At 42.7% G+C, this 16,996-nt stretch overlaps 1 protein-coding gene across 7 annotated transcripts in view; it reads left to right on the top strand.

Moving 5' to 3' along the window:
- The window catches only part of STARD13 (StAR related lipid transfer domain containing 13), a 221,877-nt gene that overhangs the window by 174,533 nt on the left and 30,348 nt on the right, over positions 1-16,996 (top strand). For all 7 annotated transcript variants that reach the window (XM_065901729.1, XM_065901731.1, XM_065901727.1 and 4 more), the window contains exon 4: positions 10,876-10,939. In XM_065901729.1, the coding sequence (XP_065757801.1) occupies positions 10,876-10,939 (64 nt within the window). The remainder of the gene's footprint in view (positions 1-10,875; positions 10,940-16,996) is intronic.

Genomic DNA, 16,996 nt, shown 5'->3' on the forward strand with positions numbered 1-16,996 from the left:
TCTTGAGGGCCTTACTTTGCTGTGGAGACAAATAAGACAGAATTTTCACCTGAAGTCTCAGTCCAGTGCTGTGGTTCTCAATTCGAGGTGGGGGCAGCATTTGATCCTGTCTCGAGGCCTGGGAATAGTTTTGCTTGTCACTGCTGTGGTGATGCTCCTGGCATCTAACGGGTGGAGGCCGGACATGCTGCTCCCTCCCACAAGGCACAGTGTACCCCCCCTCACAAGGAATTATCTGTCCGCAGATGCCCATTGTACCTAGGTGGAGAATTGAGTAAGCTATGGCTTATGTGGATAAATGGTATGATCGCTATAAGTACAGGTGCAGGAGAGCTAAGGGTGAGAGCGTTTTAGAGAGAGCTTCCTGGAAAAATGACCCTAAAAGACCAGTAGGAATTACCCAGACAAGAACACATGAAATTTTGATGTGGTTATTTTGAACTTTCACTTTTGTTTCTTTGACTAATTTAATGTGCAGAAAAGGCATCTGCATCCCCACCCCCACTTTCCATCACAAACCTCACCCCAAGGTAGGCCATATAGAATGGGGACAGCCAAGACAGGTACAGATATAGAAAGGTCCAAGGTAGGGATTTCATATATACGTGTGTAAATTTATAAAAATTGATTTTTATATTTTTTAATGGTTTCTTATATAAACTTTTCCAGCCACCTACTCAAAATAACTTTAGGAAGAATACCCAAGAAGCTACAAAGTAGAACAGCAGGGCTAAAGAAGGAGTTTATATCTTTAATTTTATTCATTTCTGTCTCTATATATGTGTGTTTAGATATTTGTATTGCATTATTTAAAAAACATTAGCAACATTTTTTAAAAATGCCTTGCTTTGCCACATCAAAAATAGATGATCATGGCTATCATTTTGGGAGTGTTTACTGTGTGCTGACTAGTATACTAAGTTCTTGACATTGACTTCATTTTATTCTCACCAGAACCTTTGAGTAACGGGTACTATTATTATGCTGTTGTTGTTCGGGGTTCAGGGGCAACAGATTCCTCCAGGTTTGAGCAGCTGTATGGCAGTGATGCCTTTCCTTGAGTCAGGAAACAGCCGAGGAGAGAGGCTAGAGGAGTCTAGCCAGGGTGTGAAGTGGGGAGGGGTGATGCGCTGAGGGGCTGGAGGTGCCAGGGAAGGTGTTGAGTGTGCGGCTGGGCATGTGGGGCTGGAGCTGGACAGGGCCCTCAGCTGGAGACAGAGATGTAATGTCATCCTCGGACAAAACGTATGAGGTCCTGAGAGTGAGACAGTAAAGAGAGGAGAAGAGCACCGGGGCTGACCAAGGGGAACCCTACGTCTATCCAGCAGGCAGGAGAGGAGCCAAGAGACACCCCTCCGCACCTGGGAGTGAATGTTTCTTCCCACCCCTTCCCCCCGGGGGTTTTGCTTTCTTTCCGTTTTCTCAGAAATCTCTGGTATGACCCTTGCTTCAACCCGGCCTAATTCTCACTGGAGAAATTTTATCTGGATTAGATGCAATTTGTGAAAAGTTAAAAAGCTGAGGACACCCCATCTGACTTCTCTAGTACAGGCGTACGTGAATTTAACCTTTGAAATCCACAAGCTGAAGAAGTCCAAGGAAACCTGTTCTTTTGTTTTTGTGTGCTTAGTCGCTCAGTCGGGTCCGACTCCTTGTGACTCCGTGGATTGTAGCCCGCCAGGCTCCTTTGTACATGGAATTTTCCAGACAAGAGTACTGGAGTGAGTTGCCATTTCCTCCTCCAGGGGATCTTCCCAACCCAGGGATGGAGCTCACGTCTCTTGTATTTCCTGCATTGGCAGGTGGATTCTTTACCACAGGCGCCACCTGGGAGGCCCCTATTTTGTTTTTAGCTCTTTACTTGTGGGCCACTATGGCTAACGTCCTTGATCAATTTGCGGAGGGAGCTTGCACTCTTCCCCAAAACTCTCATCATTAGAGGCTATTGCTGATTTCAAATTATTTTCTGGGGATGTAATGTACAGCATGGTGACTATAGTTAGCAATACTGTATTGCATATTTGAAAGTTGCTGAAAGAGTAAGTCTTAAGAATTCTCATCACAGGAAAAAAAAGATAGTAACTATGTGTGATGATGGACATTAAACTTATTATGATGATCATTTCAAGTATCAAATCATTATGTCATATACCTTAAACTTACCTGAGGTTGTCTGTCAACTGTAAGTCAATTAAAAATATATATTATGCAACTCATACAGTGCCATGCCACATGTACATCCCCTCCCCCTTGAACAACATCATATAGCAAGATCAGTCCATGCTTTACCATCCCTCTCCCACACCTCCACTGATATCCAGGGCCAGTTTGTGAGGAGCCAGCGTTTCTGCTGCCCCAGGACCACTTGCTAGAAGAACAGCCAGAGTGAACAGCTTGGGAAGGGGGAGGCATGGCCTCCCCTGGCTCAGCTGTGGCCTGGTGGCAGCCCCTTGCGACTTCCAATGACGCCTTTCTTTCCCCTCAGACACCAGAAAGTTGTCCCGCTGGATGGCCTGTGGTATCCGAAAGGCCTCGCCCTGGCCGAGAACACACCAGACAGGTGTCTATGGCAGAGCTCTCCACCCTGCTCTGCCGAATCTGTTCTGTGAACCACCATACATACAGGGGACCTTTCCCAGGCCCCGCAAGGAAGAGCCGCTGCTCCCGGGGGCGCTCGCCTCTGGGCCCTGGACCAGATGACTTGCTCTTGACCATCTCTGAGGGCCACGCCTGGGGCACTCCTCAGCAGACAGGGCTGGAGACCTTTCATCTCTGACCCTGGCGAGGAGGGTGAGAAGTTCAGGCTGCAGCTTTAATCAGAATCGCACATCAGAGATAAACCCGCACCCTTGCCTGTTATTCCTCTTGAGCTTTTGGCAGGAATATTAGAAAAATAGCCCAGGAAACTGATCATTAAGTCAGCATGGAAGACCTCATGAGCAGTCTAGAATCTGGTAGCTTAAAGGTAAAATATGCATCTAAGAGGAGAAGGAAAGGACGCCACTGCTCCCGTATATGCACCAAGTGCAGAGGGCCTCTCTGTGTCTCCCAGGCTCTGTCACAGTGACCGAGTGGGACACCTCTCAGACGGGGCCCCAACCACCCTCCCCATCTCCCTCTGGTCCCCACGCCCCCAGCAAGCACCCTGCCTGCCTTTCCCTCATTCTCCTCCCGGCTATCCCCTCGTCAGTCAGGGCAGCCCGGGCACAGCTCGCTGCACGCTGACCCCACTGTCACATGTGTTTAGCTGGGGAGGCGAGGGACGCCCTCCAGGCTCCATAGTGCTCACTGCTAGGAGCCATATCTTGTTCGGTACATCATGGGCTCCCAGTGCTCTGTGGCCATGTGCCGTGCAGGAATTCAATACATGTTTGTTAAATTGCATTGGAACCTGGAAGAAAATAACCTGTCAGTTCACGAATTATTTTAACGCTTCTACCTGTGAGAGGATATTGTGTGGCAATAAATTATTCATTTTCTCCTCAAATGCCCTAAATCTCTCTCCTCCAGAGCTACACTTCTTCACGGCAATCACTCACAGCTCAGCCCTCTACTCAGGCTTCTCCAAAGCTGCTGCCTGTGATGACTGCTAACCCAAGAGACATATTTTTTGTTTTGTATCACTTACTCTTAAATATTTGATACAGTGAACCAACTGCTCCCTTCTCTCTGTAATGCTCCTTCTGTGGCTTCCAAGACCACTTTGAGCTGGTTCCGTTGATCTTCTGTATCTCTGACTACACCTTCCCCCAGCCCAGCTCCTCCTGCTCCAGCCCAACTCCCTTGAGCATGGGAGTTTCCAGGGCACTGAATTCTCCCTGGAAGATTGGTTTAATGATTATGTATCCTCTGTGTATATCCTCTGCTTGCTGATCATTCCGAAGTGGGTCTGGATGTCACAAGGCATCCCAGCATGACCTTGTGTCTCTTCCCTGAATCCCAGTTCCTGGCCCCTCCCTACTTCATGGTTTTCCCTGCTGATTGACACAGGCAGGGACTGTGTCAATCCCTGTGTCAATCCCTGACTCCTATTTCTCCTCCCCATAGCCAAAAGCATCTAAGCTCCCTCTGCCTTCCTCTTTTTTTTTTTTTTTTTTCCTACAAGATCCAATTTAATTTAGACTTCAGTGGTAGTGAAATATAATAACCAAAAAAGAAATGGAATTTCAAGAGCTCTGTAAATGCCTCTATGAGGCGTACAGGTAGATGGAGGCCCAAAGTCAACATACTGTGCTGCGTTCTGTCCTCAGCAGGTCAGTTGGAGAAAGCACGGACGAAGTTATAGTAGTCGATCTTGTCTTCTCCATGAGAACCCAGAAATCACCCTCTATTTCTCCCCGGCCCCCACGCTTCTACATCAGTGGCCAAGTCTTCATCTGCTCTTACTCCCCTTCTGCTCCTCTTTGCTTTCTCTCACCTAAACTGTTGTAACTGTCTTCCACAGTCATTCTTCTTCAGTTCCTTCTCCATCCTGCCCCCAGTTTTGTCTCCAGCATGCAGTGGCATTACATTACTCTCCTAACTCCTTCCATAGCTCCCCTTTGCTGCAGATTGCTCTAACATCTTCATTTTGGTTCTTCATGATCTGACCCCTGCCCATCCCACCAGTGATTCCTGCTCACATCCTTGCAGTTCTGAGACTAGGGCGCTCCAGTTAATGACTGCTGGCTTTGCCTATCTGGGCAGCAGCGAATTTCTCTCAGTCCTTCATTGCCTTGCTCAAATACTGCCTCCTCTGGGAGGCTTTGTCCTTCTGCGTCCTGAGAGTTAATTGCTTTTCCTTTTGTTCATCATATTTATATCCCACTCAGGACTGTGAGATCCTCACGGGCAGGGACCACATCTGGTTCACCTCTGCATTCCCAGCCCCTCGACTTGTTTCTGGAACATGGTGCCCACTGTCAGATGGTTGTAGCTCAGCTTCTTCTCTTCCTGTTGGCTTTCCCTCCAGAACTTCAAGTTTCACTTTTAAAATGAGACTTCTGACTGTTTCTCCTTTACTAATGTATGAACCCTTCTAAAGCCTTCTGAAGACAACAGTAGAAATTAACAGGTTCTGGTAGCCATGGACAGTGTGGGCGGTCTGTCTGAAAGGGTCAAACTCTTTGCTTATGTCAACACGTAAATCCAGTTTGCCCAAAGCACAAACTGCACAGCTTCAATATGCGTCATGGGTTTCTACTTTCCATGGAAAATGTAGCGAGGGGAAGGAAACTATCATTTATTGACCAGCCTGTGCAAGGTCCAGGACATAGGCTATCATCTCCCAGGCCTCCTGGATCCTCCTTGAGGAGGCTGGAGCAGAGAAATCTCTGGATAAGGCGAGGTCCAGCTGTCTAGCTGATGCATGGTTCCCCTGAGCAAGTGTTTTCTCTCAGAGCCTTAGTCTCCTCATTTAAAAATAAAAGAGGTCAGGCCAATCGGTCCCCAGAGCCTGCCAGGTTCTAGTATTTCCTTAGCAAACATTTACCCAGTGGATTCTCTCTGAACCAGTGCCTATGCTGGGCATTAGAGATGCAAATGAGGTGCAGCTCTCAGCCTGTCATATTCAGTGGGGAGAATAATTCTGTTCTTCAGACTACACAAGGTCTATTGTGACTAAAGTCAGTTGCTGATTGGACCAATGTAAACAAAGTATGTTCAGTTTAAAAGAAAAACCTACAGAGACTATCATGTATAAAATTTCCTGCTAGGTTTTAGGTGGATTAGAAGAATAAATTATGGTTCCTCTCAAAAGAGGCTCTAATCCAGTGGAAGACACACTGTTCATGCAGTGAAGAAAACACATTTTATAATTCTTGTTCATGCAGGGATAATTTTCCAGGCCACCAGTGACAGACCAACTCAGGTTTTCCCAAGGGTTTTATGTTACTTATCATTAAGTGATTTTTATTGTTTGTTGTTTAGTTGCTCAGTCTGTCCAATTCTTTGCAACCTCAGGGACTGTAGCCCTCCAGGCACCTCTGTCCGTGGGATTTCCTAGGCAAGAATACAGGAGCGGGTTGCCACTTCTTCCTCCAGGGGATCTTCCCGTCCCAGGGATGGAACCCGCGTCTCCTGCATTGGCAGGCGGATTCTTAACCACAGAGTCACCTAGGAAGCCCCATCATTAAGTTAGAGGGAAATAAATGCTGATGCTAATATTTGTCCTAAATGCAGCCTGGCTGTAGTCATAGCAGAATTCATGGTGGTTTTGATAAAGGGCTGTGAATCCTTCTGTTACATGACATGTTCTCTTACCTGAAGCAGCCAGTCCTTAAAGAGGCATCTCCATCCCTCCAGGGTGTGTGTTTTATCCATTTTGTATTCTTGGAGAGTCTAGCCATTGTTTACCTTATAGAAGATAAATACAGACTGATGCTACACCATGCTGGGAATGTCTGCCTAGTCTCAGATCACCGTGAGGAGTGTTTTCCTTCTTTGTCTTTTGTTCCCAGCTTAAAAAATCAGTTGCGTTTTTTCAGCTTTATTGAGGTATAACTGACAAATAAAATTATAAGTTATTTAAAGTATATGGCCTGATGATTGGATAAGCGTATCCGTCGTGAGAGGAAGAACTGAATAGTTGTGCATATGATATTTGAAATTGTATCCAGAATTTCTAAGATGTCTTTAATCATGACAATTTTGTAGATAGAATTGAGTACTAATAACAAAGTAGATTCAGAGCAAAAGAAATGCAGATCACTTTGCATCAGTAATTTCAAACTCCAAGAAATAAAATTACTTTTAAATGAACAAAACAAAGATTACATTTTTAAATAAAAGGTTTTATTTTTAGAGCAGTTTTAGATACACAGCAAAATTAAGCACAAAGTATGCGGAGTTCTCATCTACCACCTGTAGCCACATATGCACAGCCCCTCCCACCATTAACATCCCCCACCCAAGTGACACCTTACAGCTGTGAACCTACACTGACACATCATTGTCACCCAAAGTCTGTAGTTTGCATTAGGCTTCACTCTCCGTCTTATACATTTTATGGGTTTTGACAAATGTATAGTGTCATGTATCCACCATTATAGTATCATACGGAATATTTCACTGCTCTAACCATCCTCTACCCTTTCTGTCCATCCTGTGATTCCTCTCTCCCTCCTCACCAATAGTAACCACTGATCTTTTTACTGTCCCTATATTGACATCTTTTTACTGTTTTGCCTCTTTCAGAATGCCATATGGTTGGAATCATATAGTATGTAGCCTTTCAGATTGGCTTCTTTCACTTAGTAATATGCATTTAAGGTTCCTCCATGTCTCTTTATGGGCTGATGGCTCATTTCTTTAGCGCTGAATAGCATTCCATTGTCTGGATGTACCACAGTTTATCGGTTCACCTACTGAAGAACCTCTTGGTTACTTCCAAGTCTTGGCAATTATGAATAAAGCTGCTATAAACATCCCTGTGCAGTAGCACTTCACACCCACTGCTATTGTGGACATGTTGGCTGCAAAAGTTTGGTCACGTTGTTTTATATTTTAAGTGTATGTGTCCTTTAGAAATACAATATTTGTCTTTATGGATTAAAAAATAATTCCTGTGCAAGTTTTTGTGTGCAATAAGTTTTCAACTCTTTGAGTAAACAGCTAGGAGTATAACTACTGGAATATATAGTAAGAAGATGTTTAGTTTTATAAGAAACTGCCAAACTGTCTTCCAAAGGGGTTGTACCATTTTGCACTGCCACCAGCAATGAATGAGAGTTTCTGTCATTCCTCATTCTGGCCTGCATTTGGTAATACCAATGTTTTAGAATGTTGTTGTTCTAATAAGTATGTTATAGTATCTCACGGTTGTTTTAATTTGCAATTTTGTAATGATATATGATGTGGAACATTTTTAATATGCTTATTTGCGACCAGTGTATCTTGTTTTGGTGAGGTATCCCAATTTTTGTCTGTTTTTTTTTAATTGGATTGTTTTATTATTTTACGTTGTTTTTTGTATTTTTTAGATAACAGTCCTTTATCACATGTGATAATTTATGCATATTTTCTCCATGCCTATGGCATATCCTTTCATACATTGGACAGTGTCTTTCATAGAGCAGAAGTTTTTAATTAATGAAATCCAATTTGTCAAGTATTTATTTCATAGATTATGCCTTTGATGTTGTATCTAGAAAGTCATCACTAAACCGAAGGTCTTTTAGATATTCTCCTATGACATCTTCTGGGAGTGTTACAGTTTTGTGCTTACATTTAGATCTGTGATCCATTTTGAGTTAATTTATGTGATGGGTATAAGATCTGTGTCTAGACTGACTTTTTTTTGCATGTGGATGTACAGTTTTTTCAATGTTGTTTGTTGAAAACCTATCTCTTCTCCATTGTGTTGCCTTTACTCCTTTGTCAAAGATTAGTTAGCTATATTTGTGTGGGTCTATTTCTGGGCTCTTTATTCTATTCCACTGATGATTTGTCTCTTCTTTCACCACTATCGTACTGTCTTGATTACTACAGCTTTATGGTGAGCCTAAAAGTTTGGTAGTGTCAATTCTCCAACGTTGTTCTTCTACTTCAGTATTGTGTTGGTTCGTCTGCAAGCTTTTTTCAAAATATTGCAAATCTCAAAAAAAATTTCCTATTTGTTTATTCATTTGGCTCCACCAGATCTTAGTTGCAGCATGGAGGATCTTTAGTTGCGACATGTGGGATCTTGTTCCCTAACCAGGGATCGAACCTGGGCCCCCTGCATTGGGAACATGGAGTTCCCAATGCACGGAGTCCCAACATGGAACTCCCATGGAGTTCCCACCAGGAAAGTTCCTCCAGTGTATTTATTGACAAAAAAAAAAAAAAAATGTGTGTTTGAATGAACCCACACTGTTCAAACCTATGTTGCCCAAAGGTCAACTATACATAATGCACCTCAGATAACACTTTTAGCTCTTAGGTAGAGACCTTCACACATTTGGAACTGGCTGTCAGGTACAGGAGCAAAGGACCTGAGGAAAGATAGCTTCAGACGAGGTGATCAGCTTCTAGTCCATAACTGCCTGTCACAGTTGACACTGATGAATGTCTAATAAGTGAGTAAACTGGAGATGGCTGACTTTAAGTAAATATCACAATAAGAAGCGGACAAAAAGAACTATTTCAATGGGAAGCATTAGTGAAACCAGTTTAACAGGCTGTCTGTCTCCTGCCTCTAAGTAAAAGATGAGAAGGGGCTGAGTATGACCAAGAAGAGGCAAAATTCACAGACATCGTGGCGGTCTAATTAACAGGAAGATGACTCTGTTATCTAGCTTGGGTGACTTACTGGTGATGCTGTTAATCAAGACAAGACTTTAAACAGGAAAAACACGTTTTGAAGAGAATACAGTGAGTTCAGTTTTCATAGGTGAGTTTGAAGGGCCAGGAGGACCCCACAGATGAATGAGACTAGTGAGTAACTGAAAAATGTAGCTCTGGAGCTCAGGTGGGATGTCCAGGCTAGAGAAAGGAGATAACCATCATCAGAATCTAGTTGAAGAGCTGATATCTCTTTATTCCTGTGCAGAGTAAAAAGAACCCAGATGATGTGGTGGATGTTACAGTCAAACACATGATAAAGGGTTAGCTTTGTAAAAGAGCATAAACATCTTGGGCTTCCCTGGTGGTGCAGTGGCTAAGACTCCATGCTCCCAATGCTGGGAACCTGGATTCAATCCCCAGTCAGGGAACTAGATCCCTCATGCTATGACTGAGTTTGCATGACATACAGTCAAATAAATAAAGAAAAGTATTTTTAAAAAAGAATATGAACATTTCTTATAATGAAGGAAAGAAATGTTAAAAGAATTAATGACTTGAGCTGTATTTTCTCACTGGCAATGGTCTTTTGAGGAATTGTGATATTTTTCATGATCTGAGAATGAATGCCAACAGAGAGAAAAAAATGAAATAAATGCTGGTTAGCAATTTGAGGAGCCCAACTGAGGGAGAATTTCAAAATGTAAGCATTGCTATGTACTAGTCATCACAGACCGCTAAAACAAAATACCACAGACTGGATGCCTAAACAACAGAAGTTTATTTTCTCATAGTTCTGGAGGCTGGGAAGTGCAAGATCAAGGTGCCAGTGAGGTTTGGTTTCTGGTGAGGACTCTCTTCCTAGCTTGCAGACAGCCACCTTCTTGCCGTGTCCTCCCATGGCTGATTGAGAGAGAGGGAGGGAGTGTTCTGGTGTCTCATCCTCTGTTCAGTCACCAAGTCGGGTCCGACTTTTTGCAACCCCATGGACTGAAGCATGCCAGGCTTCTCTGTCCCTCACCATCTCCCGAAGTTTGCCCAAGTTCATGTCCATTGAATCAGTCTCTTCCTTTAAAGACATTAATTCTATTGGATTAAGGCTCTACCTATGACTTCATTTAACCTTAATCACTTCTTATTCCAAATACAATCACTTTGGGGTTTAGGGCTTCAAGCTGTGAGTTTGGGGAGGACACAATTCAGTTCGTGGCATATATAATTCAGCACTATAATTGAGTTCTTTTCCCATTTATACACAAGAGCAGGAGAGAAGAGAGATGGTTGAGTTGATCCAAATTTGGGGATTAGCAGGATAGACTGGAGAGAAGGTCAAAGTGGCAGATGAAATGAGGGGCTGGTGAAAATATGGCTTAAAATTACTTCCCATGGGTTCCAAGAATGATGAAAGGGAAGCAGCAAGGATAAGTAAGCTTCATGGAAGGTCCTCTCAGGTCTGGAGGCTGGAGAACAAAAGGGAACCCTTTATCATGTACCATCTCTGGGTAGAGTCCTTTCTTGGGATGTGATTGATTGTTTCTGCACTTTCAGCTTCACTGGCAACCGACAAGAATCATCAAACTGGAAAGATTTAGGTTCATTAGTGATAGCAATGATCACATTTTTCTTTCTTTTTAGACGACTAAATACATTGAACAAGTGTGCCTCAATGAAACTTGATGTGAACTTCCAAAGGAAAAAGGTAGGTATAACTTACTACACCTTACTAAGACCATGTCTGTACCAGCAGGACAAGCTGCATTCACAGATTAAAAACAACATGAACCTAACCAAAATTCTGAAATGACTGACTGTCTATGTGTTTATTCTCCAAATATCTCGTCTTATCATAAGCATCATGAATAAGCCTGATAGAAACCTAGGCTAACATCTGTTTCACTTTGCTTTAGTTTGATCAGAGGGTTTACATACAAACATAAAATGCCTTGTTTGTGATCATCTTTCAGAAGTTTGTTTAGTTGTAAATGTCCACTCCATATTAGACTCAAATTCTCCAGTGATTTGTAGATTAAGAGAATGAAGAACAGAATCTATGGGGCGGGTCGTGCCAGGTGTCTTCTGCTTCATTCTTTCCTATGGCATTTTATTTCAAGTGCAGTTCAGGATGTGTTCATTGTTAGGCTGGTTCATTTCATCGTGGCTGAGCGGGTGGAGGGAGAGGGTAACAACAGGATTCAGAACTCGCCCATCTCTCCATTCTCAACCCTTGCCCTTTTCTCTAGTCACAGGGGACGTCCTTCAGTTTCCTGAGTCACTACACTTCCTCTCTCTTATAGGACTTTGCAGGCATTTTTCTCTCTATAGGTGTAAGGCTGGCAATTTCAGTTCTGAAACAAAGCTATACTTAATTGAACACTTACTGTTTTCCACAAGTTATGTTATGGCATTTCATGCATTGTGGCAGAGGGTCTCTGTTTTCTAGAGAAGGAAAATAAAACCTGAACTGGCTAAGTCCCTTGCCTGTGATCTGTTAGGAGCAGGGTTTCAACTTCAGGTGTGTCTGACTCCAAAACTGAGGCCCATAACCACTGTCCTGAAAGACCTCTCTTTCTCACTGAATTGATCCTTTTAGGAAACTCAGAACTAAAATCGTTAGCTACTTTTTTCATTTCACATCTTCAGTATATAACAAGTCAAGCCTCACTATATTTTGAAGAAGCAGAGAAAACATCCCTGAGTTGTAAGAAAGTGTTCTTTATTCTGGTCTACACAGAGAAGTCATTACAACCCATGGATTTTAAGTCACTCCCGAGTAACCAAATCTTTAAAAATAACTTTAGCCTGACTTTCTGCTCTAAAATAGCACCCAAAAAGAAGCGCAAATGAATTTTGGTTGACCTCACCTTCAAAACAATTTGGAGTTTGAGCTAGGAACCAAAAGATTCAAGCTAAGGAGGTAAAATAGTGAAAAACAATATCCAGAGAATATATTAAAACATGGGCAATTTGTCCGGGTCAAAGAAAATGAAAAATGTGGGAATAAACGTCCCCACAGCTGTCTGGCTGAATAGAGCCCTTGAGAAGTACATACACTGAAGCAGGAAGGTCAGATGTTGTTTTGGTTGTAACACATGGTTCTTATTAAACCAAGCGCAGCCACGCCTGTGTGGCTGGTCTGTCCGGCTGCCAGTGCAGATCCTTAGCTGCTATGTATCACAAACACAAATGCCAAAAACTAACGACACGATTTGTTTTCAACCAAGTGGTATGATTGAATTCTTCCCTTATCGCCAGCATTTCAAAACCCACACGTGGGACAGGCTTGAATAACATGCATTAGGCCATGTTACCTTCACAGAAGCTCCTCTGTAAATTGGTCCCTTCGGCATTCTGACGTTCTTAATTTATGCCTTACGTTGGTTATGGTGGTATATACCCTTACAGTCCCTACTTAGCTGTGGGCCCCATGGATGCAGGCACTTGGATAAAACAGGGCTTTCCACATTGTTACGTAGGGACTCATGGCCTGAATTTTGAAATAAATAAATCCAGTGAGTGGTCTCCACCCACTCGTGAATCTTAGTCGTGATGCGCATTGGGGACTGTGGTCTAAGCAACTACATAGGAGACCCTGGTGGTGGCACGTGTCCCTGTGATCTGCTCCTTACACAAGTCACAGACCAGTCCTTTGTTGTTGTTCAGTCTCTCAGTTGTGTCCAACTCTCCATGGCACCATGGACTGCAGCACACCAGGCTTCCGTGTCCTTCATTATCTCCTGTAGTTTGCTCAATCCCACGTCCATTGAGTCAGTGATACCATCCGATCAACTCAACCTCTGTCACCCCCTTCTCCTTTTGCCTTCAGTCTTTCCCAGCATGAGGGCCTTTTCCAATGAGTTGGCTCTCGCACCAAGTGGCCAGAGTATTGGAGCTTCAGCCAATCTTTTATTTTACTGCAAAAAAACACTAAATGCAGACTAGGACCAGGCTAAATGATCAAAAGCAGAAAGTGAAACTTGAGAGCCAAGCACCACAGGAGCTTCAACCAACTGTGGAATTAGTTTGTTTGGCAGAAGGGAAGAAAAGACAGTAGCGTTTCCTCTGGGTTTGTCCCTATTTTAATCAATCCAAGAAACAGAAACACAATGCTCACCTCTAATCTGCAGAGGCCCAGACATGTTTAATTCCCCAGAATGTCATCCCCAAACGGCTTCACCACCTGGGAACATGGTCATGCTTCTCGCTCCAGGGCCCCAGAAGGCTGTGTGTGCTTCTGAGAACTCTGTGGTGTGGTGAGCAGGTGCCACACCCGGTACCACTGCTCATCACTAACCGCACGTCACAGATGCAGAGATTGAAGGACAGGGAAGCCGAGTAACTTGCCCAGAGCCACTCAGAAATGGCACAGGCAGGATCTGAACCCTGCTGTTCTGCCCCTCCTGGCCCTTGAGAGAGATTCAGAAATGTATTGTCATGAGCTTCTGGCCCTCAGCCTAAGACCCAGAAGGGCTTCCTCAGCAATATATACAATTAGGTATTCTTATTGTTGTTCTAGAAGAGGGATATTTCGTGCTTTTTGTACTCAAGTCCACAATTTATTTAATGTCTTCGTGGAAATTTACCTTTGGATCTCTCGTGGTTAAAAGAGCCATGAATTTCATTGCTCTGCTTTGAATTTGGTTCTCACCTGATTTTGTTAAATTCTGAAGAGTTTGGTGGGTTGACCCAAGATAGGGGAAAAAAAAACAAAACAAAATCCACAAATAGATGACAGTGGTGAAGCCTCATTCATACTTAGTCAGGCATGCACTTTCCTTGTACATCAAATGCCACTCACTTGTAAAGCACCAGGACAACTGAAATCGCACCTTACCACTTTGCAGAAGAGAAAAGCAGCCCTCTAAAGATTCAAGATTATTTTCCCCATGACAAGCAGGTAGAGTGTCCTCAATCTTGGCCATGCATCTCATTGAAAGACTTACTAAACCCCTGCATTTCTGAGAGCCTGAGGACCCAGCCGTTGCCCACCTCTGGCCTCAGGCTCCTCCCCTTGCAATGCTGCAAGTAGCAGGGCCATGCTTCTGAACAGGAGGACTCAGACACTCAGCTCCAGTCAACTTTAATGGGAGATACACGTCTAAATTTCTATATACTTGTGGAGTAGCCACCTCTTACATCTGTGGGCTCGTATGGGCTCCTGTTTCCAGTGTAAAGAGGTGGTCAGATTTTGTTTAAAAAAGACAAAATCCTTCCCTTTGCAGTGTCTGTTTTTGGCATTTGTCTCTGAAGCATATATAATTTCAGCTATGAATGTTCTCACTTTTTTAGAAAAAGCCAAAAGAAGTTTGAAGTTTCCTCTAAATTAAAAACACCAAGGCACATGCAAAGCTACTCTTGCTCAGAAAACGGTTTCTTCATTATGACCTACAGAATTCATACTTGCTTTATGATGACACTGAAATCCCCTCATTACAGTCAGTGTTAATGTGACGTGGGTTCTATTCAAAGTTAAAGTCAGAGACTGAAGACTCCAATAAGGATCTCTGCTAAATGAGGAAAGTGTGAGATGCTCACACAGGACTCCTACCTAAGATTTCCTGAGGGAAGACGAGCGGCTTCAAAAGAAGGTCCTGGTTAAAGTCATAGTTTTAATAAAGCTCTCTGAAATCATGACCCCAAGGTGGAAAGCAAGAAAGAAACCATGACTAATTGCCACGTTGCAGCCAGCACTCCCTAGCCTGGATGCCGTGGGCATTTCAGAGGAGCTGCAGCTGTTGTCAGGGGGCCTGGTCTGAGCCTCCGCCTGCACCCTCCCCCCCATTGCCTTTCATAACCTCAAATGTCCCACCAAATAAGACACCACCTGGCAGCTCCAAACAGCAGAGTCAAATGAGAGAAGTTACATCTCCTTCCATCATTCCCTTGGTGGAGAGCAGTACATCTTACATTGAAGAGTGTTATGTGTGAATATCCTCGAACCTGGATCTTTGAGTGAGAGGAGCTCTTCGCTCATCTTTTCCAACCTCCTATCCAGCAGAGGATTTACTTTCAGAGCATCCAACAATTCACTCAGCCTCTGTTTATAAGCATCTAGACTTGAGTTCATTAAAATGCAAGGCAATTTATTTTTTCCTAAGTACTGGAAGTCTTCCATATAATAAGCTAAAAGCTGACTTGATGTAAACGTGCCCGTCTGATTCCAACTCGTCTCTCTGGAGAGGCACAGAATACAGATTTCTTCTTTGTCTAGACCAGAGCTCAGCAAGCTACTGCTCCTGCTTTGGTAAAGACAGTTGTACTGGAATAAAGCCACACCCATTCTTTTGGCTGCAAAGGCAGAGTTGAGTAACTGTAGTGTTCTAATATTTACTATCTGGCCCTTTACAGAAACTTTTCTAACCTCTGTTCAATCTAGAACAAAGTTTCTTAAACTGTCTACAGTGAATGATCAATTTTTTTAAAAATTCCCAGCCTGCCACTGACCAAGATACTTTTGTAAAATTCATTACAAAACAATTATTAGAAACATGAATGATATTAGAAATATGAATTAGATAATCTCTAATGATTGTACTAGAGAAAATGCAAGACTAAATGTTTTATTAGACTTTGAAGATACAAAATTGCATTCCAATAAATATAACTGAAACAAATATACCAGGAAACAGAAAAGAATTACAAAAATTGTTCATATTTTTACTAAAAGTGTACACTTAGGCAATTAATATGAAGAATCATGATTGCATTTGCAACTTTTTTCCTGTTGTTCAGCTGTCAGAACTAAACAAAAAGTTTACTTTGAAATACCAATTCCACATATTAAATGTCTATACAACATTTCAGTCAAACACTATGACTATGAGTACTCCCGATGGTGAGTTTTGTTTGTTATCTAATTTAGGTTTGATTGACAGAAACCACTCACAGGGGGAAATGTGTATCTCAAATACTTCTTTGTTTTAATACTAACCATCATAAAGAAGCCAGTCCCACAGAATATGTTGAGTGGGTCTTACCTAACGGTCCAGTGGTTAAGACTCTGCCTTCCAAATTGGGGGGTTCAGGCTCAATCCCTGGTCAGGAAGCTAAGATCCCACATGCTTTGCAGCTAAAAAAAAACAAAACATAAAACAAAAACAATACTGTAACAAATTCAATACTGACTTTTAAAATGATACACATTAAAAAAAATAAAAATAAAGAGGTTTTTAAAGTAATTTTTAAAAGCTTTGGCTATTCTTTTTTACTTTTACCAAAATGAAGTAAGTGATGCTATATTGTCAAAATTCATCTCTAATCCACAGTCACCAGCTGGTTTCTACAATAGTCTTTCTGTAAAACGGTGAATCCTGTACGTTATACACTTTGGGTTATGCTAGATAAACAGATCTTGAAATGTCACATGTAACATGGACCTTGTGAGCCCAGCACACAAGCTGGTCTCAACCCTGTTTAGTAAGACAAGTCCAGTGATCATGAACTTGGATAGCACAGCCATGCCAAATGGTGACAAATGGTTTTAATACTTACTCTCAGTGTCTGAACTCACCTCACTTAAGACTGGTTAGGGGACTGTCAGCCCCTTGACCACACTTTGAGTTGTACTGTCCTCGAGTTCCTTTTTTCTAAACCAAACCGTTAGTCCTTTCAATCATCCTTCATAGAAGGTTGTGATGTCTAGATCACTGGCCAACCTGATTACTCTACTCTAAAAATATATCCCATTCCATGGGCCCCTTAAGCTGTGGCCCGTTGTTCCTAATGTACGTTACCGGTGCAGAATACAATGGGGCTGCAC

Source organism: Muntiacus reevesi, chromosome 11 (assembly GCF_963930625.1).
Source record: "Muntiacus reevesi chromosome 11, mMunRee1.1, whole genome shotgun sequence".
NCBI classification, from domain to species: domain Eukaryota; kingdom Metazoa; phylum Chordata; class Mammalia; order Artiodactyla; family Cervidae; genus Muntiacus; species Muntiacus reevesi.